Genomic DNA, 25,667 nt, shown 5'->3' on the forward strand with positions numbered 1-25,667 from the left:
GATTCCACTGAAGTCACGCTGCCCGAACCTTTTAACCCTCGGGACGTACGGGGAGGAGTTGTGCCTTTTGCGTTTGATTTTTTTTTTGGTGGTTGTTTCTTTTTTTAATTGCACAAATACGCTCTTAGATGTCAGTGCAGCCACGCCCCCTCCCCCACGTCCCTGTGCACCCGACGGCGGTCACGTGACGCCGGCGCGCGGCGCGTCGTTGCCAGGCAACCGTCCTGGAGACCGACGCTGCGGGCTGCAGCATGGACCGCATCTACCCTCTGGCGGTGCCCAAAGGGCGGCGGCTGTGCTGCGAGGTGTGCGAAGCCCCGGCCGAGCGGGTGTGCGCGGCCTGCACGGTCACTTATTACTGGTAGGCCCTTGAAATGCGGCACCTGGGTGCCTTGCGCAGGGCGTAGCAGCGGCCCTGCCCGGGAACACTCCCGGCGGCTCCCGGACAGCTCCCCGGGACTTCTGCGTCCGCACCCCTGGCTCCCGCTCCCTCATTCGTCACCTGAGGTTTTGTTGACCGCCTCCTGCACGCTGTGCATCGTCCTGGCCGCCGAAGTTCCTGGGGGATACTTGGCGGACTGTGCCCCTCACTTACTAATGTGGGACAGGTAGACGAGTAAACAAAGAAAATAAGATAATTTCCAGAGAGCCTTGAATGCCATAAAAACAAAGGAAATGTGCTGAGAGGACAGCCCTGGTGGCTCAGCGGTTTAGCGCCGCCTGCTAACCTGCAGACCCGAGATAGAGTCCCGCCTCGGGCTCCCTGCATGGAGCCTGCTTCTCCCTCTGCCTGTGTCTCTGCTCCTCTCTCTCTGCATCTCTGTGTCTGTCATGGATAAATAAGTAAAATCTTTAAAAAAAATAAATGTGCTGAGAGGTTGGGCAGATGGCCTCTCTAAGGGTAGATATTGATTTGACGGTAAAGTAGCAGCAAGCAGGCTGCCAGGGAAATGCTGGGGGAAGAGTAAGGCTCTGAGGGAGGAAAGACCTTGTGTGCTTGAGGACTAGAAAGAAGGCCAGTTTGTCTGGTGCACAGCCAAGATGGTGAGAGTGTGGGGGAGGGTAGTAGAAAATGAGGTGAGTTTTCATCTATTCAAGGTGACATCCCCTGACCTTTGCTTCCGATTAAGCCCTATTTTGGACCGGAAATAAAACAGCCAGGTTGCTGATGTCCAGAAACCTCGTCCAGAGCAGACTGACCTGTTTCTGAAAAGTCATTGTAATAGACCCTGCATGGCACGTACTGTCGCTCAGGGTGTGTTATTTCCTGGGACCTCCAAGGGTGGAAGTACGGTGACTGGGGCAATATCTGGAAAGGTTTCTCTGAATAAATAATGTTTGGGATGACTCTTGGGAGGTCAGTAGGAAATTGCTAGGTGAATAAACAATGAAGACAGAAGGGCAGGGTTCTCCTGGCATCCAGGCTACTCTTTGGATCCAGGCATCCAAGCACAGAGCTTGTTCAAAGCCGAGTGGAGAAATTCCACTGTAGTGGAGGAAGCAGTCACTGATTTCAAACTGCAGAATAGACCCATTAGCAAGTCATGAATAAATCAACCAGCATTTTAAGGAAAGAAGTCAGAAAGTATCAGAGTAATCCTACTTGAATTGTTTCTTGAAACTTTCTGGCGTTTGATGTGGATAATGTGTGTTTGTAATGATAAAATGTGTTTCCTACTAAAAAGAAAGTTTAAAAACCATTGTGATGGGTAGTGGTAGGAGCTTAAACCGAGAAGATAGAGGTTAGGGCCAAATGGTGACAGGAGATCAAGAAGTTTTGGAATTTACCCTCTGGGAGGTCATAGATGGTTTTGACCAGCTCTCATTTGTGTCAAGGAAAGATGATAGGTAGCAGTGTGGAAGATAAGTTGGAAGGTGACTCTGGAGGCTGCATAACTGATTGAGAAGTTGTTGCAATGGTCCCTGTGGAGAGTGAATATACCTGCTCAGACTGAATTAGGTGTCCCCTCCTCCGTGCTCTCTTACAGCACTCTGTATATTCCCTATCTTAAAACTTTTGACACAGATTGAAATCAGTTGTTTAATAATCTGTATTCTTCACTAGATCTGTATATACCATGAAGGGAGGGATGGCATCTGTGTTTTCATTGCTGTGTCTTTTGTTGCATTTAGAATACAATTCAGAATTTGTAGCAGAAACTAAACTGCAAAGCCCCGGTGAGCTCTCTACCTTCATTTCCCACCATACTCCCCACCCTCTAATCCTTGATGTATTTACAGAGGTTTTCTTTCAGTTCTGACTTGCTAAGTCCTTTCCTCCCTCAGTGTCTTTGCCTAAGCTGTTCCCTCCACTGCTGGGAACCTCCACTTCAATCACAGATCTTCCTAGGGCCTTCTCATCCTTCAGTTCTCAAAAATGTTATGTCTTTAGAGAGGTCTTTCTGAAAATGCTCCTCTCTTATTTTTCTGTCTCACCTCTTCTTTTTTCCTGTACGGCTGTATTTTATGTTTCCTTGTTTAATATCTCTGTCTTTTACTAAGCCTACTGGTGGTACATACCAGACACTCTGATCATTTGTTGAGTAAGCAGACTTCTAAGTGGATAGGGAGGTGGTGGTGAAATGGGGATGGGGACACAGAGTTTGAGGGCCTTCAGGTCACTTGGGAAATATGGCTAATGAACAACTTCAAGTACAGACCTGGCACTCAGGAGAGAGATTAGAGTCCTATGGCTGATACGAGCATCATCCCTGCACCAGAAGCAATTCCTGCTTCCTCTCAACTCACTTTGTAGTCACTCTACTCTCAGTTGACTCTTATTTCCCTTCTTCATTTGAGTTGTTGGCAAGTGTGTTATGTCAATTTTCTCATGTTTCATTAATGCAGGATATTATGTTGAATATGTATAGAAGGACTGTGATACATATGCTATCTTTTGATCTGTGTCAGACCCATCTGTGTATACCCTACAGTCTCCTGCAAAGTGTCTTGAAATAGTTGAAACTAAATATTTGATGAATGCGTGAATAAATCATTATTTCCTACGCCCTTATCCAGCATTATTTGCCTTCTCCTCTTTCACTGCCTTTCATTCTCTTTAAGGTCTTCTCTTTGCCCCACCCCCACCTCACTCAGCCTTTTTTTCCCTCCAGATTTCTATATCCTTGTATCCTGGAGATGTCAAGATTTTTCCATAAAATAAAACTGAGGTAATTGTTCTATATGTCAGAAATGGGTACTTTAATACTCCTTCCTCAGAGGGTTTTTGTGTTTTAGTGTCATGCCTGAGACTAAGTTGGCACTCAATATTCCTTTCCTTCTCTTTCCTTCTCCAACTTAAGGAGCAGGAAGGAGAGTCAACTTGAATTTGTGAAAGTGTTTTTTTCTTTTTTTGCCAAAGAGTTTTTCCCCGATTGTAAATGTAAGTCATGCTCACTGTAGAAAACTTGAAAATATAAAAAATAAAGAGAAATAATCCATAATCTCACAGCCCAGAAATTAATAACCTGACATTTTGATCAATTTCCTTATATTCTTTTCCTATACATACATCCGTTTTATATGCTCTCTGTAATCTTCCACATATTGTTCTGTATTGGTTTGTGAGAATGTTCCCAGGGAATTGAACATTTGTAAGAAAGGGCAATTTTATTAAAGTACTCACTGAAACATTATAGACAAGTAAAAGAGGCTTCAGTACTATAGATGAGCAAATCATAGCATATAGATAAGAGTAATTTGAAATAAGTTTTCCTTTTATTGAACAAATGGGGCACAAATTAAAATGCTCTCACTGTCCAGGAAGAGAGAACAGCAGTGAAGTAGTATTCAATAGACAGTAGGATCTGTGGTAAACTGCAGAATGAGTGTCCTGCCAAAAGACATGCATTTCAGTTTTAAAAACAAGATAATGGCCAAACAAAACACGTCTGGCTCACAAGCTACTTGATTGTGAGCCCTGATTGAAAATATAATTTGCAACTTCTTCTCTATGCATGACCCTGTGTTGGGTGTTAGGGGTGAGACAGACAAATAAGGAAAGAGCTCATGAATGTATAAATAATGCTCATTTTATTTGGAAAAGCAAGATATGTCAAATGCTCTCAGTGGAACAAAAGTCTAGGCAGTTAAGTAAATTAATACTTCCATTGCTCACACAATTACTCAAGAGGCCCCGATTTAATAAATACCTTATTGAACTCAACTATTTCTATATCCTGGCTGTTAAGTGCTTTTATTGATTTGTTTACAATAATTACCTATAAAAAATTTTAAATACTTTTATCATTTCTGTGATAGTGGTTACAGTTTATAAAGAAAATAATTTATTGCATCTCTGTTGTCCCACAAGGAAGGAAGGAGAGAGAGTGATTGAACAAAGCTATATGTTGTCTATGACTGCTTTTCTGCTACAACAGAAGAGTTGAATTTTTGCAGCAGAGACCGTGTAGCTCTCAAAGCCTAAAATATTTACTATTAGGCCCTTTACAGAAAAACTTTGCTGACCCTGTGCTAGGTTACTGTTACCAGTTTTGGAATATGTATAATTGGAAGCAAACAGTTAACTTAGTCACATTTGAGTAAAAATATACAGTAGGCAATAGAAATGTAAAAATTCATGATTTATGTATCCAACAACAGTTTCTTTTTTTTTTTAATTTTTATTTATTTATGATAGTCACAGAGAGAGAGAGAGAGAGAGAGGCAGAGACACAGGCGGAGGAAGAAGCAGGCTCCATGCACCAGGAGCCTGATGTGGGATTCGATCCCGGGTCTCCAGGATCGCGCCCTGGGCCAAAGGCAGGCGCCAAACCGCTGCGCCACCCAGGGATCCCCAAAATGCATGAAGTATTAAGTGTCAAATTGAAGGGAGAACTAAATAATAGTTGGACACTTCAGTTCCACTGTCAATAACGAACAGAAGATTAGCAAGGCAATACAAGGCTTGAACAACGCTATAAACCAACGGAACCTAACAGACATCTATAGAACACTACCACCAATAGCAGAATATACATTCATCTTGAGCACATATGGAGTGTTCTCCAGGATAGACCATGTGTTAGACCATAAAGCAAGTCTCAATAAATTTAGAAGGATTGAAATTATACAAAGCATGTTCTATAACCACAGTGGAATGACATTAGTTAGTAATCAATGACAGAAGGAAATTTGAGGAATTTATGAATGTGTGGAAATAAGTCGTAAACCAGTGAATCGAAGAAATCACAAGGGAAATTAGAAAATGCTTTGAGATGAAATGAGAACAAAAACACAAATATTAAAACTCATGGGATGCAGTGAAAGCAGTACTCAGAGGGAACTTTCTAGCTTAAACACAGAGATTATAAAAGAAGGAAGATCTCAAATCAATAATCTAGCCTTCCACTTTAAGAAACTAGAGAAAGAAAAGCAAACCCCACCCAAAGCTAGTGGGAGGAGGAAAATATTAAATACTAGAGCAGAAATAAGTAAAGTGGAGAATAGAAAAGCAATAGAGAATCAACGAAACCAAAAGTTGGCTTTTAAAAAAGATTAACAAAATTAAAAAACCTTTAGCTAAATTGAACAAGAGCAGAACACCCAAATTACTAGTAAGAAATCAAAGTGGGGACATTGCTAGCAATTTTGCAGAAATAAAAGAGGTCATAAGAGAATACTATGTAGCATAGTATACCAACAAATTAGAAAACCTACATGAAATATATTCCTGATAAAATACAAACAACCAAAACTGACTCAAGAGAAAAATATCTGAGTAGGTCTATATGTAAAGAGATTTAGCTAGCAATCAAAAACGTCCCACAGAGAAAACCCCAGGACCAAATGACTTCACTGGTGAATTCTATCAAATACTTCAAGAAGAATTAATATCAATTCTTCAAATACTCTTCCCAGAAAAATACAAGAGGAAGAAAACGTTCCCAACTCGTTTTATAAGGCCAGTGTTATCCGAATGCCAAAACCAGACAAAAACATCACAAGAAAACTACAGATCAATATCCCTCATGAATATGGATGCAAAAAAATCCTCCCTAAAATACTAGCAAACCAAATCAGCAACATATAAAAAGGATTTTTTTTAATGTACATCGTAACCAAGTGACATTTCTCCCAGGAATTCAAGGTTGGCTCAACATACTAATATCTATTTAAGACATTATCCTAACAGAAGAGAAGACAAAAACTGCATGATAACCTCAATAGATAGAGAAAAAGCATTTGATAAAATCCACTAACTTTTGTGATAAAAACACAACAAATTAGGAATAGAAAGGAACTTTTAACTTGGTAATGAGTATGAATAATCTATAGAGAAACACAAAGCTAACATCATATTTAGTGATCAAAGACCAAACACTTTCCACCCTAAAACCAGGAATGAGACAACAATGATGTTTTCATCACTTCTATTCAACATTGTTCTAAAAATACTAGTTGGAGCAATTAGGTAAGACAACGAAATAAAAGTCATCATCTATCCTGGAAAAGGGGTAAAAGTACTTCTATTTGGTGATGACATGATCTTATATAGAGAAATCCCTAAAGAATCTACAAAAAACCCACAACAAACTATTAGAACTAATAAGTGAATTCAAATTCAGCAAGGTTACAGAAGACAAGATCAATGTGAGAAAATCAGTCGTATTTCTGCATGTTAGCAATGAACAATCTAAAAATGAAATTAAGAAAGCCATTCCATTTACAACAGCATCAAAAAAGAAATTTAATCAAAGAAGAGCAAGACTTATACACTAAAAACTGAAAAACATTTTTAAAAGAAAGACCTATATAAATGGAAAGCTGTTCCATATTCATAGTTTAGAAGACTTATTAAGGTAGTAACAACACTTCAGGGCACCTGGGTGGCTCAGTGGTTGAGCATCTGCCTTGTGCTCAGGTCGTGATCCTGGGGTCCTGGGATCCAGTCCCCACATCAGGCTCCCCGCAGGGAGCCTGCTTCTCCCTCTGCCTTCTGTGTGTGTCTCTCATGAATAAATAAATAAAATCTTTTTTTTAAAGACAGTTAACACTTCAAATTGATCTATTAATTCAGTGCAATCCCTATCAAAACTCCCACCTGTCATTTTTGTACAAACGGACACACTGATCCTTAAACTTAAATGAAAATGCAAAGTATTCAGAATAGCTAAAGAGTCTTTTAAAAGAACAAAGCTAAAAAATAAAAATAAATAAAATAACAAAACTGGAGGACCCATACTTTTCAATTTCAAATTTTAATGTACAGTACAGTAATAAAGTACTGGTCATTTTTTTACTGGTATTAAAGTACTGGTCATTTTCTGACCAAAAAGAAAAGATCAGACCCACTTAAAAAAATGGTCAGTACTACTACAGTAATAAAGACAGTGTGGTAGTGGCGTAAGGATAGACATATAGATGAGTGGACTAGGTTTAAGAGTCCAGAAATAAGCATGTACATTTATGGTCAATTGATTTTCAACAAGGGTGCCAAGACCATTCAACTGGTGAAAGAGTGATTGATCCCTTCCAGATGATGCTGGAATAACTGCATAGCCACATATAAAAGAATGAATTTGGACCCCTGCCTTACACCATAGACAAAAAGGGCTTAATGTAAGACCTAAAAACATAAAACTTTCAGAAGGAAATATAGTTGGAAATATGTGTGAGTTGGGATTAGGCAACAGTTTTTTAATTTTTTTGTTTTTTTATTTATTCATGAGAGACACAGAGGCAGAGACACATGCAGAGGTAGAAGAGGCTCCCCTCAAGGAGCCGGATATGGGACTTGACCCCGGACCCCGAGATCATGCCCTGAGCCGAAGGCAGACACGCTCAACCACTGAGCCACCCAGGTATCCCAACAATTTAGCTATTATACAAAAGCACAAGGATCTAGGGATGCCTGGGTGGCTCAGTGGTTGAGCATCAGAGCATGCTGAGGATCAAGTCCTGCATCGGGCTCCCTGCGAGGAGCCTGCTTCTCCCTCTGCCTGTGTCTCTGCCTCTCTCTGCGTCTCTCATGAATAAATAAATAAAATCTAAAAAAAAAAAAAAAAAATCAGAAAAATCCAAAGAAAAAATAGATTAGTTGGACTCCACCAAAATTTAGTTGATCAAAGACCAATTTCTGTGTATCAGAGAACACTATTAAGAAAGCAAAAAGACAACCCACAGAATGGGAGAAAATATTTACAAATCATGTCCAATAAGGATTTTATATCTAGAATATGTAAAGGACTTTTAAAACTCAACAATAGGGGGATCCCTGGGTGGCGCTGGGATCCCTGGGTGGCGCAGCTGTTTGGCGCCTGCCTTTGGCCCAGGGCGCGATCCTGGAGACCCGGGATCGAATCCCACATCAGGCTCCCGGTGCATGGAGCCTGCTTCTCCCTCTGCCTATGTCTCTGCCTCTCTCTCTCTCTCTCTCTGTGACTATCATAAATAAATAAAAATTTAAAAAAAAAACTCAACAATAGGAAGATAAAAGACCCATTTAAAAAAAATGGTCAGAAGATTCGAATTAACACTTCTCCAAAGATATACAAATGGCCAATAAGCACATGAAATGATGCTGAGCATTATTGGTTGTTAAGGAAATGCAAGATAAAACCACAATGACATACCACTTCACACACACTAAAATGGCTGTAGTAAAAAAAAAAAAAGTAACAGGTGTTGGCAAAGATACAGAAAATGTGAACCCCTCATCTGTTGCTGCGGGGCTGTAAAATGGTACAACCTCTACGGAAAACAGTTTGGCAGTCCTCAAAAAGTTAAACATAGAGTTACTATATGACCCAGCAATTCTTAGGTATATATTCAAGAGGCTCTGAAAGCATGTGTTCATACAAAAATTTATAAACAAATGTTCATAGCGGCATTATTCACAATAGCCCGAATGTAGAAACAACCCAAATGTCCACCGACTGATGAGTGGAGAAACATTAAAAGTGATACAGCCAGACAGTGGAATATTTATTCAGATGTACAAAGGAATATAATATTGATGAATGCTATGAAGTGGATGAACTTTGAAAGCATTATGCTAAGTGTAAGGGACCAGACACAAAAGGTCACATATCATCTGTTTCCATTTATATGTAATGTCCTGAACAGGCAACTACATAGAGAAAGTAGATTTGAGGTTTCTGGGCACCAGTGGGTGGAAAGAAGAATGAGAGGACCAGTTAGAGCAAATGGAGTGTCTTTTTTGAGTGATGAAATTGTCCTGGAGTTAGATAAGGTGATGGCTTTACAACCTTGTGAATATACTAAAAACCACTGAATTTAAATTATAGTGTTTTTTTTTTAAGATTTTATTTATTTATTTGAGAGAGAGCGAGATAGAGCACAAGCAGGGGGAAGGGGCAACAGGAGAGGGAGAAGCAGGCTCCCCTGCTCAGCGGGGAGCTTGATGTGTGGCTCCATGAGGACCCTGGGGTCATGACCTGAGGCAAAGGCAGATGCTTAACTGACTGAACCACCCAGGCGTCCCTAATTATACTTAAAAATGGTGAATCTTCTGTGGTATGTGAGTTATATATCATTTTAAAAATGTAAAAAAAAAATAATTGGAGGAAGGGTCAGAATCTGGGAAGAGATTTGAGAATCAGTGATAGAGGTATTTCTTTGAGGAATGGGAGTGGATTCTCGGCAGGACTTCTGTCCTGTCCAATGAATTAGTTGAAAAAAATACCAAATCTGTATGTAAAACTCAGAAAAGCTTTGTACCAAACTGTCAAGGTGCTTCCCTCTGGAGAGCTAAAAAATCAACTGGCTCTGGAGTATAGGCTGAGAGTAACGACTTAAGCTCTTCCTGCCTATGTTTCTTTATCTTTGAAGTCATAGCTTTTGTTCTCAAAAAGTTAAACAGTCACTTGCAGAGACACCTGCTGCAATGCTGGGAATGGGGACCGTTCCTAGCCCGTTCCTGTGACTCTGCCCCTGGAGCACAGAAGACAATGCCCGTGGCGCGGGGCGCTCCCCCAGAGCCATGCGACATCATAGCCAAGTGGCTCCTAGAGCCTCAGCAAATGTAAATTCCTTTCCCTTCCCCAAGAAAAAGACCCTCACAGCCATCAGCAATAATCAGATATTCCGAAAGTGGCCTTAGATTAATGACAAGTTAAAAGTTGTCTTTGTTGGTTATTAACAAAGCAGAAAAGCAGAACAGCAGCCACAGCGTCACCAGTCACCATGACTTTGGAGTGTGAACCTGTGCCCGAAGAAGCCACAGCTTCTCACCCCAAACTAGTTTCTACACTATCAAATAAGCACATGAGAGAAAAGCAATTTGTGTCAGAAGGCTTTGGGGTCCCTGCCTGAGGTGTGTTGGGCTTACTTTTCTGGTGTTTAGGGCTCAGCCAAGTAGTGGGGCCACTAGAATCTTAGGCCAGGCTGCAGGGAAAGATACTGAAGTCCACGTTTTTATTGTCAGCGGTTTGGTTCATCAAAGAGCTGACTGGAGCAGCATCCATGAGAAGATATGTCAGCTGCTGATCCCGCTGCGCACTTCCATGCCCTTCTACAATTCAGAGGAGGAGCGGCAGCATGGCCTACAGCAGCTCCAGCAGCGGCAGGTGGGTCCTGTAGGCCTGGTACAGGCTTAGCTCATGGGCGCAGGGAGACCGCCCAGGACACGGGGTGTACTGCAGCCACATCACCAAACTGGAACCTCTTTGAGGACAGAGGTGACTTTATGCTTTGCTTCATGACTTTATGTCGTCAGTCTCTCATTCTCCACATAGTTGCTGAACAACTACTGTAGTAGGTTCCAAGGGCTGCCATACCAAAATACCACACACTGGGTGGCTTAAACAGCAGAAATGTTTTTTTCTCACAATTCTGGAACCAATTCTCACAATTCTGGCGTCCATGATCAACGCCAGGCATCAGCAGGTTTGGTTTCCTGTGTGCACAGGCATCCTTGGTGTTCTCCAAATTTCTTCCTATTATAAGAACAGTACGGTGGGTTAGGGGCCACCCTAATGGCCTCATTTTAACTTAATCACCTCTGTTAAGGTCTCGTCTCCATATGCAGTCACATTCTTAGATACTAGGGGTTAGGGCTTTAACATAGGAGTTTGGGTGGGGTGCAGCTGGGGTGGGGACAATTCAGTCATAACGTCCATATATGCTAAGTATGTTGGCAAGAGCAAGGTGGTCAAAAAAATGATGTATGAATAGACTGGTGAATTCATAAAAGAACTTTTAAAACTTCTATTATAGCATTGGCAGCATCTCAATTATTCTTTAAAAAAAAAAAAACAACTAAGGCTTTATAAGCCATAAATCTCAAAACACCAGATTCATCAGTTTTAGCATTGCGGCACTTTGAGAATGGCTTTGGAACAATGCAGTTTCAGTTATTTCTGATATTTGCTAAGCAGGCTAACTCCAGAATGAAAGATAAGCTATTTCTCTCAAAATTAACTCAAATAACAGGGGGAAAGTTTTGGAATATCCTGAGACATAACGATTTTGCTAAACTACAATTTTACTATAAATACAAGAGTAATATTTGTTTAATTAACACTGAGCACTCATCTCTGCCAATCGATGAACTCAGGTGAAAAGACACTGCTCCCTGGACCTCGAGGAACTCACAATCCAGGTCTACCTTTTTATATCACCCGTTTTGGGTCTCACGTCCACCTTATACAAGCAGGTTAACCAAGTGCCCTCAACCAGCTCATTGGATATTAGCTCCAGGTGTACCTGTGGCCACCATTGCCTTTTACCTTTCAGCTGTCTGAGATGCTCTAGTTTTTTCTTCTGCAGAAGCATTTGATTGAATTCTGCTACACTGTAGCCCAGAAATACCTCTTTGAAGGAAAACACGAAGCTGCCGTTCCAGCAGCTTTGCACTCGCTTCGCTTCCGCATGAATGTGCACGGCCTGAGCTCAGTAGAGCTTGTACCTGCTTACCTGCTCTTGGCCGAGGCGAGCCTTGGTAAGTGAAATGACTTGAGACCCGCCACCCGCCACCACCCCCCCCAGGCCCCTTAAGGAGCTCTATATTAGGTTATACTGGCAGTGGCACCAAAATACCTTTTGTAAAAGAGCAATGTCACTATAAGGTTTGGCCCAAGTGGGGAAGCAGATGTCATCAACTTTTTACTACAGAAATCCACTCTAGCTGGCCCAAGCAAAAGGAGGACGTTTATTAGGACCCTGGAGTGTCCCAGGGGAACTGAGTCTTCATGAGGTACTAGAATCAGAATGTTGTAACAAACTAAGGCCGGGGCTCTTTCTTTCTTGGGCCTTTGTCTTGTCTCTGCTTCTCTCTTGGCAGCTGCTTTATTCACCATCTCTGCAGACCAGGTGTTTCTGCCCCATGCCTGCTACGGAAAACAGCTACCCCAAAATATCAGATGTACCTGAATTTACGTGGAATTTACATGTCCTCCAGGTTCAAGGAGGGAGGTAGAAGCAATCAGCATCCGATTGCCAGTGTTAAATTCCTAGAAGAGAGAGTTGGGTTGACTCAGCTTGAGGGTGATATTTACCTTTACCAGCCTTTGTGTCAGGGTCACCCGGTTCAAAGAGGAGTGTAGAAACCTGCTCCTGTGGAGGGGAGAGGGAAGAGGAACTACATATCTCATCCCTTGGGTGAGAGTGGGAAGCGCAGACTTGGCTCCATCCCACATGGCGGTTGCTCCCAGAAGAGAATTAGCATCTTGGAGGGGAATTAACATTTTTGAGCATCCACAGGGCTTTAGTTACTGTACAGCCCACTTTATACATCGTAATAGCCAGTACTTTCTTTTTAAAAAGTGGACTTTTGAAAGGCAAAACTGTTGGAAATACAGTACAAACCAGGTCTTTTCCCCTAAGCTACATGAGAGAAAGCTGCGTGCCTGATGCATTTCCCACAAAGACCAAATCCCTCAAATCCACCACTACAACCATCATCTGCTCTCATCTACCAAGCACACCCCATTCGAGTTTCTCTAGTCGTCCCAGTTACATCTTTAGAGCAGAAGGATACAGTCCAAAATCACGCTTTTCACTTTTGTTGCCATGTGTTCTTAGTCTCCTTCATTCTGGAATAGTTTCTTAGTCTTTCCTTGACTGTATGACTCTGACACTTTGAAGATTGAAGGTCAAGTGTTCTACAAAATGTCCCTCGACCTGGGTTTCTCTGATGTTTCCTCTCGACTGGACTCAGGTGATGTATGTTCGGTGGGAGTATCACAAGTGGTGCTGTGTTGTTTGCACCTCATCCTACAAGTTGGCACGTGTTTTCAGTTTATTTCATGCCTGATGATACCCATTTAAGTCACGCTATTAAGGTGGTATCACCAGGCTTCCCTTTGTATACTCTTCCTCCTTTTTGCGATTAATAAGTATTTTGTGGACAAGTATTCTGAAACTATATAAATATCCCATTCCATCAAGCTTTCAGTAAATTCATTTATTTATTTATGTAAGTATGAAATCTTGGTTCCCTGTTCTAGTCAATGGATTAATATTCTTATCATTAATTTGGTGCTTAGACTGTTTGGGATCTGGCAAGTGGCAGCCCATTCAGACTGGATTCTATGTCTCCTTGACACATTCCCGATTGTTCTTCGATCACTTTCCTGCTTTCTGGAACAAGAGCTTTGTTTTTTTGTTTGTTTGTTTGTTTGTTTTAGTGGAAAATGGGATTCAGGGTCAAATCACTCCACTAAATAAAGACCGGGTTCCTCAAGAGCCTATGAAGTACAGTTTGGGCCAGCCTTTATACATTTTTCCACCTCATCTGATATCTTCTCTCTCCCTTTTAGTTACACTGGCCTCCTTCCTTCTAGTACTGGAAGGTTCTTCTCCAGCCACTCTTTCCACCTCTCCTGCCTTCTTCTCCCCTCCACCTAAGTCCTGTTCAAGAGTTATCAGCTCCTTGTCTAGAAGCCTTGCCAAGCCCCCAGACTGGGCCAGGTTTCTTTTTATATACCCCCTTAAAAACCTCATCCTCTTTTCTGGGCACTTATTTCAGTAATAATTATACATACAGGGGCGCCTGGGTGGCTCAGTCAGTTAAGCATCCAAGTCTTAGTTTCAGCTCAGGTCACCATCTCAGGGTCTTGAGATTGGGCCCCAGGTAGGCTCTGTGGTCATCAGGAAGTGTGCTGGAGATTCTTCACCCTTCCATCTCCCTCTGCCCCTCCCCTCAGCTTGCGTGTGATCTCTCTCTAATATTAAAGTATTTTTTAAAACCAAAATAATAATAGTTATTATTATATATCCATTGATGAGATTACTTAATTAAAATTCCTCTTTTCTCCCCTCTGACTACAGGCTCAGAGAGAACTGGGCCTGTCCCTGTTCTTACAAGAATCTCTTCACACCCAGAACAGCACTTAGCATGGAGGAGGTGCTCAAAAACTCCTCTCATAGAACCTGACATCTGGTGGGCACTGTGAAAGCATTTGGTGAATCTGAGTCCCCTTCACAGGATCGTTTTGAGGATTAAATGAGTTTGTGTGTAAAGAACATGAGAGTGCTTTGCAAGCCGGAAGGTTCCATCTAAATGGAAGTTCTCATTATACCTCCCCCGGTCATTGAAAACCTTGCCAACCTTTTTGAAAGTCTAAATAAATCACATTCCTTGTGCACATGTCTCTTTGTCATCTTAGAGATTCCTCCAGGCTGGAGTGGAAAAAAATAACAGGTATTTAGTCTCTTCTTTTCTTTTTGGTAAAACTTTGGAATTTTAATCAACAAGAGATGATATTGTCAGTCAGACAATATCTTCAACGAGCCACCTTACTCATCTTCGCTCACTCTGGTTAGCACTTTGGAACCAGGAGAGCTTGGGTTCAAATTCCAATTTTTTTTTTTTTAAAAGATTTATTTACTTACTTTAGAGAGAATGCACATGCAAGTGGGGGGAGGGGCAGAGGGAGTGAATCCTGACTCCCTGCTGAGTGCAGAGCCCATCACAGGGCTCTATTTCATGACCCTGAGATCACCACCTGAGCTGAAATCAAGAGTTGGATGCTTTAACCAACTGAGCCACCCAGGGACCCCTCCAACTCTTTCTTTACTGGTTGAGTGATCCTAGGTATCAAGGTATTTGCCTAAATATCATCTTCTCAGAGAGGTGTTCCCATCCAATCAAGGTATGTTTCTTCCCCGCTTTTTTTGATGATTGTGTTCTGTTCATTTCCTTCATGGCACTTTATTTTTGTTTGTTTATCGTGTATCTAGCTCCCTTGATTATAAGCTCTTGAGGGCAGAGATCATGTCTGTTTTATTCACTAGTATGCGCTGAGCATCTAGCAAAGGGGTAGAGACTCTAGATTAAGTGAATGTATGGTTGAATGAATGAATGAAGTTTCCTCCTCGGCACATTCCTCCCCTGCTATTTATTTCACGGAGTTGGTGGCCAACTTAGATCACAGGTGCAAATGGTGGAGCATAGCGTATGGACAGCAAATAGCAGGCCCTCAGTGACTGCGAATTCCCTTTCCTTCCCCTGGATGCCTCCCAGCCTCGCAGATGATTATCTGTGACTGCCTTATTCTCGTCTCCTCTACTTTCGTCATCAAGCCTTGCAAAATCTTCCCCCACAACATCTCTCAGATCAGCTGCTAGCCCAGGGTGAGCCCGTTGTCTCACCTTGCAGACAGCTGCCATCACTCTTTAACTGGCCGTCCTTTCTTTTTCTCTTCTGTACGCTAATGACATAGCCCTGTAAGACAGTCTCACTTCCTCTGGCATCTTTGTGTGTCTGAAACCTCTGCTCCATCCCTACACCTGCCCAGGCAAGCACTGTGTAGAAGGGGCATGCCTAGACTTACCCCCCCAAGGGCCACAGTCTTAGTTTAGACCTGCTTGGAGCAGTACATTCCTCCTATCTCACTCTACCTGTTGTCTGGATTTTGGGGCCTCAAGGTTTTTTCTCCCAAGTATGCCTTTTTCTCTGGGATGCTACTTTAGTTGCTGGTTCAGCTTAGCCTTGGGGCCTTCCTCCCCTGGCATAGTCTCCTCAAAGGGAAACTGCACGATGAAAAGTTTCCAGTGTCTGGCGGTGCCCTCTACCAATCTCTTCCCCATCTAGATAATCTTTGCTAAGAGTCGTTTGATTCTTTAAATCTGAGAAGACTTCAGTCTACAGCTCTTATTTTAAAGAAAAATCCAGATGGAAGTTGTGGTTTGCAATGTTCGCATGAGCCAGGAACCTGGGCCTCGGCCTTCTGCTTCTAATCTAGTATCTTCCCATTTTAGTTTGAACTTCAGTCAAGCAAAGTTACTTGCTTCCTCCCTCAGACTGCTTCTTCTTCAGCTCTCCCCCTTCAATTCAGTGACCTGTGATTATGGCTAGACTGGGTGATGCCTGCCTGTGAACCAGGCCTGGGAGGAGGGGCAAGCAGAATAGAAGATTGACTTATGAGGGGTTTCTGTCCTCATCTCCTGACCTTTCCTGGTGCCATTTCTGCTGCAGCATCCATCACAGGAAATACCCCGCACCCAGAGCACACCTCCAGCTCTGCAGAAGGCTGGCAGGGTAGTTTTCTATCCGGTTCTGACAGCCTCCCTAGGAGGCAAGCAGGGAGGCAGGAAACTGTGATGCATCTTTACAACCAAACAAAAAGTTTTAGGTGTCAGTAGTCTCTGAATAGTAGAAATAAAGGTGCCTTTACTTAGTAACCATATGGGGTCCATTCTAGCTCCTAAATGTCTCTTATATATTGGCTCCATCTTCGCTCACTGCCTTAGTTCAGGCTCTCATCAGTCTTTGCCTGAACTATTTCAAAAGTCCTCTAGTGAGTCTTCCACTTTTCTTCCTCCCCTCTGGTCCTTCCTCCTCCACCCAGGCTCCTGGGGATCCTTCTAAATCTAAATCCAATTCTCTCTCCATTTCTGAAAATCCTCTAATTTTTATCGACGTGCATCCACCTCCTTGGAGCAACTGACTAAGCCCTCCATGACCTGTCCCCTGACTACGTCTTTAGCCTCGTTTCCTGCAACTTGATTCCTCCTCACACTTTGTGCTCCAGCATCACAGACGCACAGACAGTTCTCCACTCACAGCCTACTGTTTCACATCCCGATGGTTCTGCATATGTATTACCTCTGCTCCAGATGCCCGCCCTCCGTTATTTGTCAGGAAAACTTCTATCTATCCTCAAAATTCAGCTCAGATTTTCCTGTCTTAGCTCAGCTGCTATAATAAATACCACAGACCAGGTGGCTTAAACAAAAAGTTATTTCTCACCGTTCTGGAGGCTGAAAGTCTAAGATCAAGGTGTCTGCAGATTCGGTGTCTGGTGAGGTCCCACTTTCAGGCTTATAGACAGCCACTTTCTCACTTATTATCCTCATATGGCAGAGAGAGGGATCACCTTTCTTGTATCTCTTCTTTTATGGCACTAATTCCATTCACAGGGCTCTACTCTTAGGACCAAATTACCTCCCAAAGGCCCCACCTCCAAATACCATCACTTTGGGGATTAGGGCTGCAATTATGTGTTTTGGGGTGACTCAACATTCAGTCCATAGCACTGGCCATGCCGTTCCCCATACCATTGGCCTCTACACCCCATCTATAGAATTTTTTTTTCTTTTCTTTTTTTTTTTTTAAATTTTTTTTTTTTTTTATTTACTTATGATAGTCACAGAAAGAGAGAGGCAGAAACACAGGCGGAGGGAGAAGCAGGCTCCATGCACCGGGAGCCCGACGTGGGATTCGATCCCGGGTCTCCAGGATCGCGCCCCGGGCCAAAGGCAGGCGCTAAACCGCTGCGCCACCCAGGGATCCCCCCATCTATAGAATTAAACACCTCCTATTCCCTACCATTTACAAACCTTATGATGTAACTGTTGTTGCACTTATATTATGTTATAAATATATTTGTTTTCATGTCACACATGCATTCCCTGACCGCAGCTGTAAATCTTTCAAGGGCAATGGCTTAGATTCATCTTGGAATCCTCATCACTCAACACAAGGCCTGGTACATAAAAGATATTAAATTAAATATTTAATAATATATATTTAATATCTTTTATGCACATAATATATATATAAACTGAGATACGTTTCACATACATAAAATTCACTCTTTTAAGGTACGATTCAGTGGTTTTAGTATATTCGCAAGATTGTACAACCTTCACTACATCTAATTACAGAACATTTTAGTCACCCCAAATGGACCCCCATGCCCATATTAGTAGTCATACTCCATTCTCCCTCCCTCCAGTCCCTGGCCACCATTTTCTGTCTTATGGATTTGCCTATTCTGGACATTTCATATCAATGGAATCAGACAATATGTGACCTTCTATGTCTGGCTTCTCTCACTTAGTGTAACATCTTCAAGGCTTATCTGTGTTGTAGCATGTGTCAATACTTCTTTCCCTTCTGTGATTGAATAATATTCTACTCATGGTTATGGATAGACCACATTTTGTATATCTATTCATCAGTTGATGAGCATTTAAGTTGTTTCTATTTTTTGGCTATTGTGGCTCGGCTGCTATGAATGTTCATGTGCCAGTTCTTGTGTGTCAATAAATGATGAGGTCAGTGAATCAGTGAGTGAATGGGTGCTGACTCACAGTGCATCATGTGTCCTCTAGCCAGGATATGAATTATAACCTTCTTTACTTCTTTTGGGCAGGTCTGGGCCAGATTGTTCAAGCTGAGGAATATCTATCCCAAGCCCAGTGGACAGTCCTCAAATCAACTGAATGTTGTTATGCCACCCAATCTTTACTGCATCGGAACCTGGGACTTCTCTCTATAGCTAAGGAGAACTATGAGGAAGCCCGTTATCATCTGGCCAATGATGTAAACAAACTAAATTTTAACACCTGAATGTTTCTGGGAACCACTATACTTAGTTTTGTTTGTTCTTTATTAACTGAGCATTTCTCTAGAACTTTCTGTTGACAACTGACTGGTGAGGTATTAGCAAGAACACAGTTCTAATGACCTGAATTCGAGCCTTTCCATTTCTTGGCTCTGGATCCTTGGCCAAGTCATATCACTTCTCCAAGCCCGATTGCTCTGAGGATAATAAAGGCAGAACAGCACCCTGGTTAAGAGAAGGGCTTTACTTCTACTCTTAGACATAGTGTTGGACAAACTATTTCACCTCTTTCATCAAGTATAAGACAAATCATCAAATAGCTCATGCCTCATTGGGTCATTGAGGTTAATAATAGGACACTGTATGTGCAGCATTTTGCTATCATTTTTACATATAACATCAATGTTTCTACTTCAGAGTGTGGTTATTAATTTTAAATGAGCTGTTCATATATGAACATTCTTTATAAACTACCAAACTGTAAAACTGTTAGATAATATGATGATGAGGGTGATGATGGAGCTGTTCTTCCAAAATTTAATGAGGTTTCTATAAGGATTTCAGTAGTAGACAATATTACCAGAGAGAAGGTTCCTGAACCTGAAATCTGGTTGAGGTTAGGGTCAGGATGCTGTCTCAACACGAGTTGGTTCTCTCTTCAGCCCCTCCACTGGGCAACCTTCCCTCCGGTTGTCTCCACTGTACAATGTCCATAAATCCACTGGAAACATTCTTGTGCTGGTTAGTCTCCATATCCCCCTCCCCCAAATCCACTCTCTGCTCTACTATGGCCTGGGAGGCTGACCTCTACCCACAATCCATTGCTTCCTGGTTTCTGTTGGATTTAGAGAGTGAGAGGCATAGTAGGGGAGTGGATGTTAGGAGGGGAAAGAGGTTGGGTATCTATTTTCTCTGCTGCCTTTCTGCTCCATCCCGATTCTGGCAGGGGTATTGTTCCTCCATGGCCCCAGCTACTGGCAGATGGCCTTCTCCCATAGCTCTAACTCTTGTAGGGCCCTGGTGACTTGCTTTCTCTCTTTCTTTTTCAGGAGTCAGGAGGGTAATAATTTCTTGCTGTTGACACTCGCTGGTGCTTCACTAGCTCTTGTTGGTTCCTTAACCTCTGTATGTCTCTTTAAACAATCTTTTCATTAAACTATCTTCAGGAAACACTTTGAGGGTGCCATCTATTTCCACCTAAGAGACTAATACACTTCCTTATTTGTGTTTTCTCTCTATGCTCTCACAACAAATTAAGCAGAGTTACAGATTCTTATCTTTTGGGCTGGGCCACACAGTTAAGAAGTAGATCAACCTCAGATTCTTTAGCCTACCTTTCAAAAAAAGAAAACCAAAAACAAAAAAAACTGTAGCTTTATAGATACATATCATAAAACTTACCACTTTAAGAGTACAACTCAATGATTTTTAGTAAACTTACAGAGTTGTGCAGACATCAGCACAATCCCGTTAGACATTCCCATCACCCCAGAAATCCCTCACACCCATTTACAATTCATTTCTCATTCTGACCCCCAACCCCAGGCAGCCACGTTCTGTCTCTGTAGATTGGCCTTTTCTGGACATTCAATATAAACAGAATGATATGTAGTCTTTTCATCTGACTTCTCTCACTTAGCATAATTACTTTGAGTTTCATCTGTGTTGTCCTATCAATACTTCATTCCTTTTATTGCTGAGTATTCATCATCTGGATATACACAACTTATTTAGCCATTTATCACTTGATGAACACTGGGGTTGTCTTTGCTGTTTGGCTGTTATGAATAATGCTGCCCTGAACATTTGTGTACAAGTCTGAGTGGACACATGCCTTCATTTCTCTTGGGTATACGCCTAAGAATGGAACTGCTGGGTCATATAGTAACTCACCATTTAAGTCTTTGAGAACTGCCAATCTGCTTTTCACAGAGGCTGCGTCATTTTCTATTCCCACCAACAACATGTGAGGGTTCCATTTTCCCCACTTCCTCGCTAACACTTGTTTTCTGCCTCTTTGATTAGAGCCATTGTAGTGTGTGTGAAGTAGTATCTCATTGTGATCTTATCTTGCATTTCTTTGGTGACTAATAATGCCAAGCATCACTTCATGTGTTATTAGCCATTGGCATATCTTTTTGGAGACATGTCTATTCAGATCTTCTGCCCATTTTTAAATTTTAAATATGCTGCCGTGAAAGTTCATTACAATTTCTATGTACACAAGTTCTTTATCAGATATGTGATTTACGAGGAGAACTAAAGCACCTCTTCTTCCTCCCTCTATAGATTTATTTTGCCAGTTGTGCATTTGGAACAGAGGACATCAGGACCTCGGGGGGCTATTTCCACCTGGCTAATATCTTCTACGGCCTTAAAAAGTTGGACCTAGCAGACACGTTGTACACCAAGGTGAGCTGGGGAATGTGGGAGTTGAGCCTTGGTACTTTGGTACTTCTAAGTTACAACTGGTGTCGGGCCATTCAAGAGAAATATGAGGCACAGAGAGATGAAATGACTTGCCCAAGATCACGTGGTCTGATACATGATATATTCCACTATTCCTTTCTTCCTGTTTCTTTACTAGCAAAATGGACTAGGCTCGGGTCTGGCTTGCTGCTCTGATTACATCTGCTTTCCCAACAGATCGCTGAGATCTGGAGTAAATACCTGAACAATCACTACCAAGTGCTCTCACAGAATCGCATCCAGCAGATAGACTTACTGGGCAAACGATTTGAGACTGACACTGGCTTGGGTGAGTGGCACTCTCCCTGGGAAGTAGAGCCGTGGCTTCACCCCTCTTAATTCACAGGCCTTGTCCCCATGACGGAGAGCCACTGTCCCTGTCATGGAGCACATCAGTGCCATCTTCTGTATTTTACTGATGAGGACCCTGAGATGGGGGAATCCAAAAGATTCGGAGCCCTGGCACCACACATAGCCTCTCTGGGGGCTCATAAGGGACAGATATGGAGAGAGAAAGACCTTCCAGAGCCCTCTGTGATTTCCACCGAGCCATGTCATGTGTGTTATCTCTCCAGGGCACATAAGCCAGGGTTCTCTCTGAAGAAGCCACATTGCTCATTTGTTCTGGTACTTTCTCCTCCTCCTTTACTGGACAGTGAGGTTCTCAGCGGCGGAGCTGAGTGTCATTCATGTCTCTGTTCCCAGGCTCAGCAAATCCCACTGTGAGTGCTGAGTGGGGCTGCACAGCATCATTCCCTCTGAGATAATAAAAAGGGACAGAGGATCTAGTTCCTCTAGTTCAAAAGGCACAAACAGTGTGGTTGATGAGATAGAAGCTATATGAAATAAAAGGAAGTTCTTGCAAGTACGCGTTGTATTACAGGGTGGGCCCCAGAAGGAAGAGCATAGGGAAGTTGGATAGTGTTGAAGAGGGAAGACTTCTTGGAGGAGATGTTTGGAGCTAAGATTTTTAAAAAATTTTAACTTTATTGAGTTTTCTCTCACTATAAAAATGGTTTAGGTTAAAGGAAGAAACTTGGAAATCGTAGAAATCCAAAGGCAGCCAACCTTAGCGTTATGGTGTATGTCCTTTCTGCCTTCTTCTCTAAGCGTAGTACGTGAAGGTACTTATAAGCATCTGGCCCCAAATAACTCAAAATGGTCCAAAGTAGGACCCAAAGTTGCTGAGAGGAAGAATAAACAGACTCACACTGGGGGAGCAGAGAGGCCATTGCTCAAGCACCCTTGGATTTGGGGGAGGATCAAGCTGCTGGCTGCCAGAAGTCCTGGCTCCCCACTCTTGCTCTCCAGCCGAAGCTGAGGGGGACCCCAAGGAATCCCACTGTGACAGCTTCCTGCATTTGGGGCCTAAGAAATCAGGAGCTCAGGACTCCGAAAGAGAGAAACCAGAAACAATAGCTACCTTGAGCAACCTGTGGGGAGGTTTGGTGGAGCTACCTGTTACCACCTGGCTTCCTACTTGCACATGGCCACCAGGTGAGGAACCTGCTGTGCTTCGTGCAGGAGGCCAGTGCCCTGACCACTCCCTGCTCACCCTTGAGGGGAGACTCAGCAGCTCTCCAGGCTGTCTTCTTCATTCCAGCTTTCTTCCTTTCCATTGCAGATGAAGCCCAGGAAGCAGAAGCCATTCAGATCCTGACCTCAATCTGGAATATTCGAGAATCTACATCCAACACAGACCCCCAGAAAACAATCTTTGTTCTGAAAATCCTGGTCATGCTTTACTACCTGATGATGAATTCTTCAAAGGCAAGTTTCCCCAGAAAGCACCGTGTCTGAAAGGGAGGTAGAAATTCCTCTAGGTGAATTTGGTGGGGTTCGCCCAGTTGCACTGGCTTTTGCCCTCTGAGTAAGCCCTCACTTCATTCAAAGCAGTCTGGATGCTCCCGATGTTTCTCATTTGTTGGGTCCAACATGCATAGTGGAAACTGCATTCATTGTCTTCCTCCCTAGGGACATGCCCATCACTAGCCTAAGTACTTCTCATGAACTATCCTATTTAATTCTTGGGCCAAACTCATGAAGTAGGTACTGTATTATACCCACTTTACAGATAAGGAAACTGAGGAACAGAGAGGGTCCATTGTTTGCCCAATTTCTTTTGGAGGAGGGGAAGTCACAATAAACAAGGAAATACTTAATGAGTAATGTAATGTCAGATAGTGAAGAGCGCTGCAAGGAAAAAAGAAAAGCAGGCAAGGAGAGAGATGGGGAGGGAGGGTTGGCTGGAGGAGGCCTTTCTGTGTGGGGGTCATGGAAAATATAGGATCCCTTTCCCCACCCCCTTCCTCCCTACCTATCTTCAGCGAACTTTACTAAGCACCTACTGTATACCAGGACCTAGTAGAGCTCCGTGAGTGGGTTATAATCATGTGATAGTGAAGACCAGGGCACTCTCTGGGGTTAGGTAAGAGTGCTGAGAGAACAGAGGAACATTTCCATTGAATTTCCAAAGCTTTCACTGGACAAAACCTCTTTCCTACAGTTCAGGGGTCAATTTTGACTGTGTACTCCAGAAAGTCCTGACCCCAAGGCAGGGTGAAGGGTGTTAGATCTACAGGAGGTCCTTAGGGCATAGGGACATATCTATATACTCAAGATTGACACCTCCCTCCCTTCCTTTTTTTTTTTTTTAATGATTTTTATTTACTTGTTCACGAGAGACATAGAGAGAGAGAGGCAGAGACACAGGCAGAGGGAGAACCAGGCTCCCTGTGGGGAACCTGATATGGGACTCCATCCCAGGACCCCTAGATCACACCCTGAGCCAAAGGCAAACACTCAACCACTGAGCCACCCAGGCGGCCCCTGACACCTCCCTTCCTTTAGGTCTTTACTCAACTGTCTTATTTTCAATGATGATTTCCCTGGCCCCACATCTAAAGCTGCAAAACCCTCCTCCTGGTGCTTCCCAGCCCCCTTTTCCTACTTTTTTTTTCCTTAACATGTATCACTATTGAAGGTGGATGATGTTTTGCTTATTTGTCTTGTTTATTGCCTCTCTCCCTGCCCTGTATTGTAAATTCCAAGAGGGCAGGCATTTCGACCTGTGATCATAGTACTTGGAACATCGTAGCCATGCAATAAATATTTATTGGAAGGAAGGGAGGAGGTGAGAGGGATAGAAGAGGTAGCCCAGAGGGTGTCCCAGGATGTTCCGGGAGGCCTCGGTCCAAGTCAAAACTCTGGATTACATGGCCCCCAGGATGGCACCTGTCACCTCTGCATCTTGCACAGTTGGTTCAGAGGGTCCTGATTAAGACCCTATAGAGAGCTCACTCTGCTAGACAGCTGTACTTACTTTGTGCTTAGTTTGTCAAGCCAGGTGGGTTTCTCTGGTCCCCCACGCCCCACCCAGCACATGTGTGGCTAGCTGTAAGGACCCGGTGGGTGTTCACAAATTTCCAACAAGGGCTCCGTGGCAGGTGTGAGAAGCGGAGGGGTCCTTTCCTGTGTTTCTGGGTTGAGCACAGATGGGGCTTCCCAACATAAAGCTTTCCTATGACAACTTCCTTTTGTAACTGCAATTCTATTCCAGGCACAAGAATATGCCATGAGGGCCTTCAGTCTAGCCAAAGAACAGCATCTCAGTGTCAACGAACAAAGCACCATTGAAGACTTACTAAATATGATCTCAGCTGAAGAAGCTCATCCCATTACTTAGTGACCCATGAACTCTGCATCAGGGAACCGTTCAAGGGGCTACTCAACATCAAATCTATTCCAGCTTGCACAACTGCTTTGAGGAGCTTGCTGAAGCTCCTACTCATTTCCCCTGGGCCTGCATACGGAGTCATGTTTTTATTCTTACACAGCGTATGGGAGGGAATATAGAGTTTTAGGCATAGAAATCAGTAAAACTGATCTTTATCATGACCTTTGCACTTGGCTTCATGACTTTGTATGACTTTGAGTGATGTGCTTGAAATTAAACCACAAATAGTTTATCACATTTGCCAGAAGTCTCCCCAGGACACATGTTTCATAAGTCTTTGCCAAAGAAGGGTGTGGAGGATACAGTTCCAGTGGAGCAAAGTTTTCCTCTTCTACCAGAATTAAGTTAGCATTAATCTGGAGGTAGATTGTGATTTCAATGTCTGTTGTAGTTCTTGGAGCAATCATTAAGAAAATTGCTCTGCAAAATAGTTACAAACCGATAAAGAAATTAAAATGTTATGCCAGAAAATATCCATTTAACACAAAAGAAGACAGTGAAAAGAGAGTAGTGGAACAAAAAGAACATGAGATATATCAAAAACATATAGGAAAATGCGGACGTAAATCACAGGTCTTTGCCAGAGAAGGCCCCTGGGCCTGGTGGGGCACCCCAGAGTCTGGATAGGCTGAGATACTGTTCCGGGCCAGGGTCTTTCTTTTCTTAGACAAGGATTTGAAGCAGATGTGAGCCACGTACACCGTCTG

At 42.8% G+C, this 25,667-nt stretch overlaps 1 protein-coding gene across 1 annotated transcript; it reads left to right on the forward strand.

The window, feature by feature from the left end:
* Positions 1-169: 169 nt before the first annotated feature.
* Positions 170-25,121, forward strand: ZMYND12 (zinc finger MYND-type containing 12). The gene is made up of 8 exons (XM_025983695.2): positions 170-361; positions 10,388-10,529; positions 11,731-11,902; positions 18,564-18,733; positions 21,045-21,167; positions 21,402-21,513; positions 22,849-22,994; positions 24,784-25,121. Exons 1-8 carry the CDS (start codon positions 252-254, stop codon positions 24,907-24,909), a joined length of 1,101 nt encoding a protein of 366 aa, XP_025839480.1. The 5' UTR covers positions 170-251; the 3' UTR covers positions 24,910-25,121.
* Positions 25,122-25,667: the final 546 nt, after the last annotated feature.

The sequence above is a fragment of the Vulpes vulpes genome, chromosome 10, assembly GCF_048418805.1.
Source record: "Vulpes vulpes isolate BD-2025 chromosome 10, VulVul3, whole genome shotgun sequence".
In the NCBI taxonomy this organism is placed as follows: Eukaryota; Metazoa; Chordata; class Mammalia; order Carnivora; family Canidae; genus Vulpes; species Vulpes vulpes.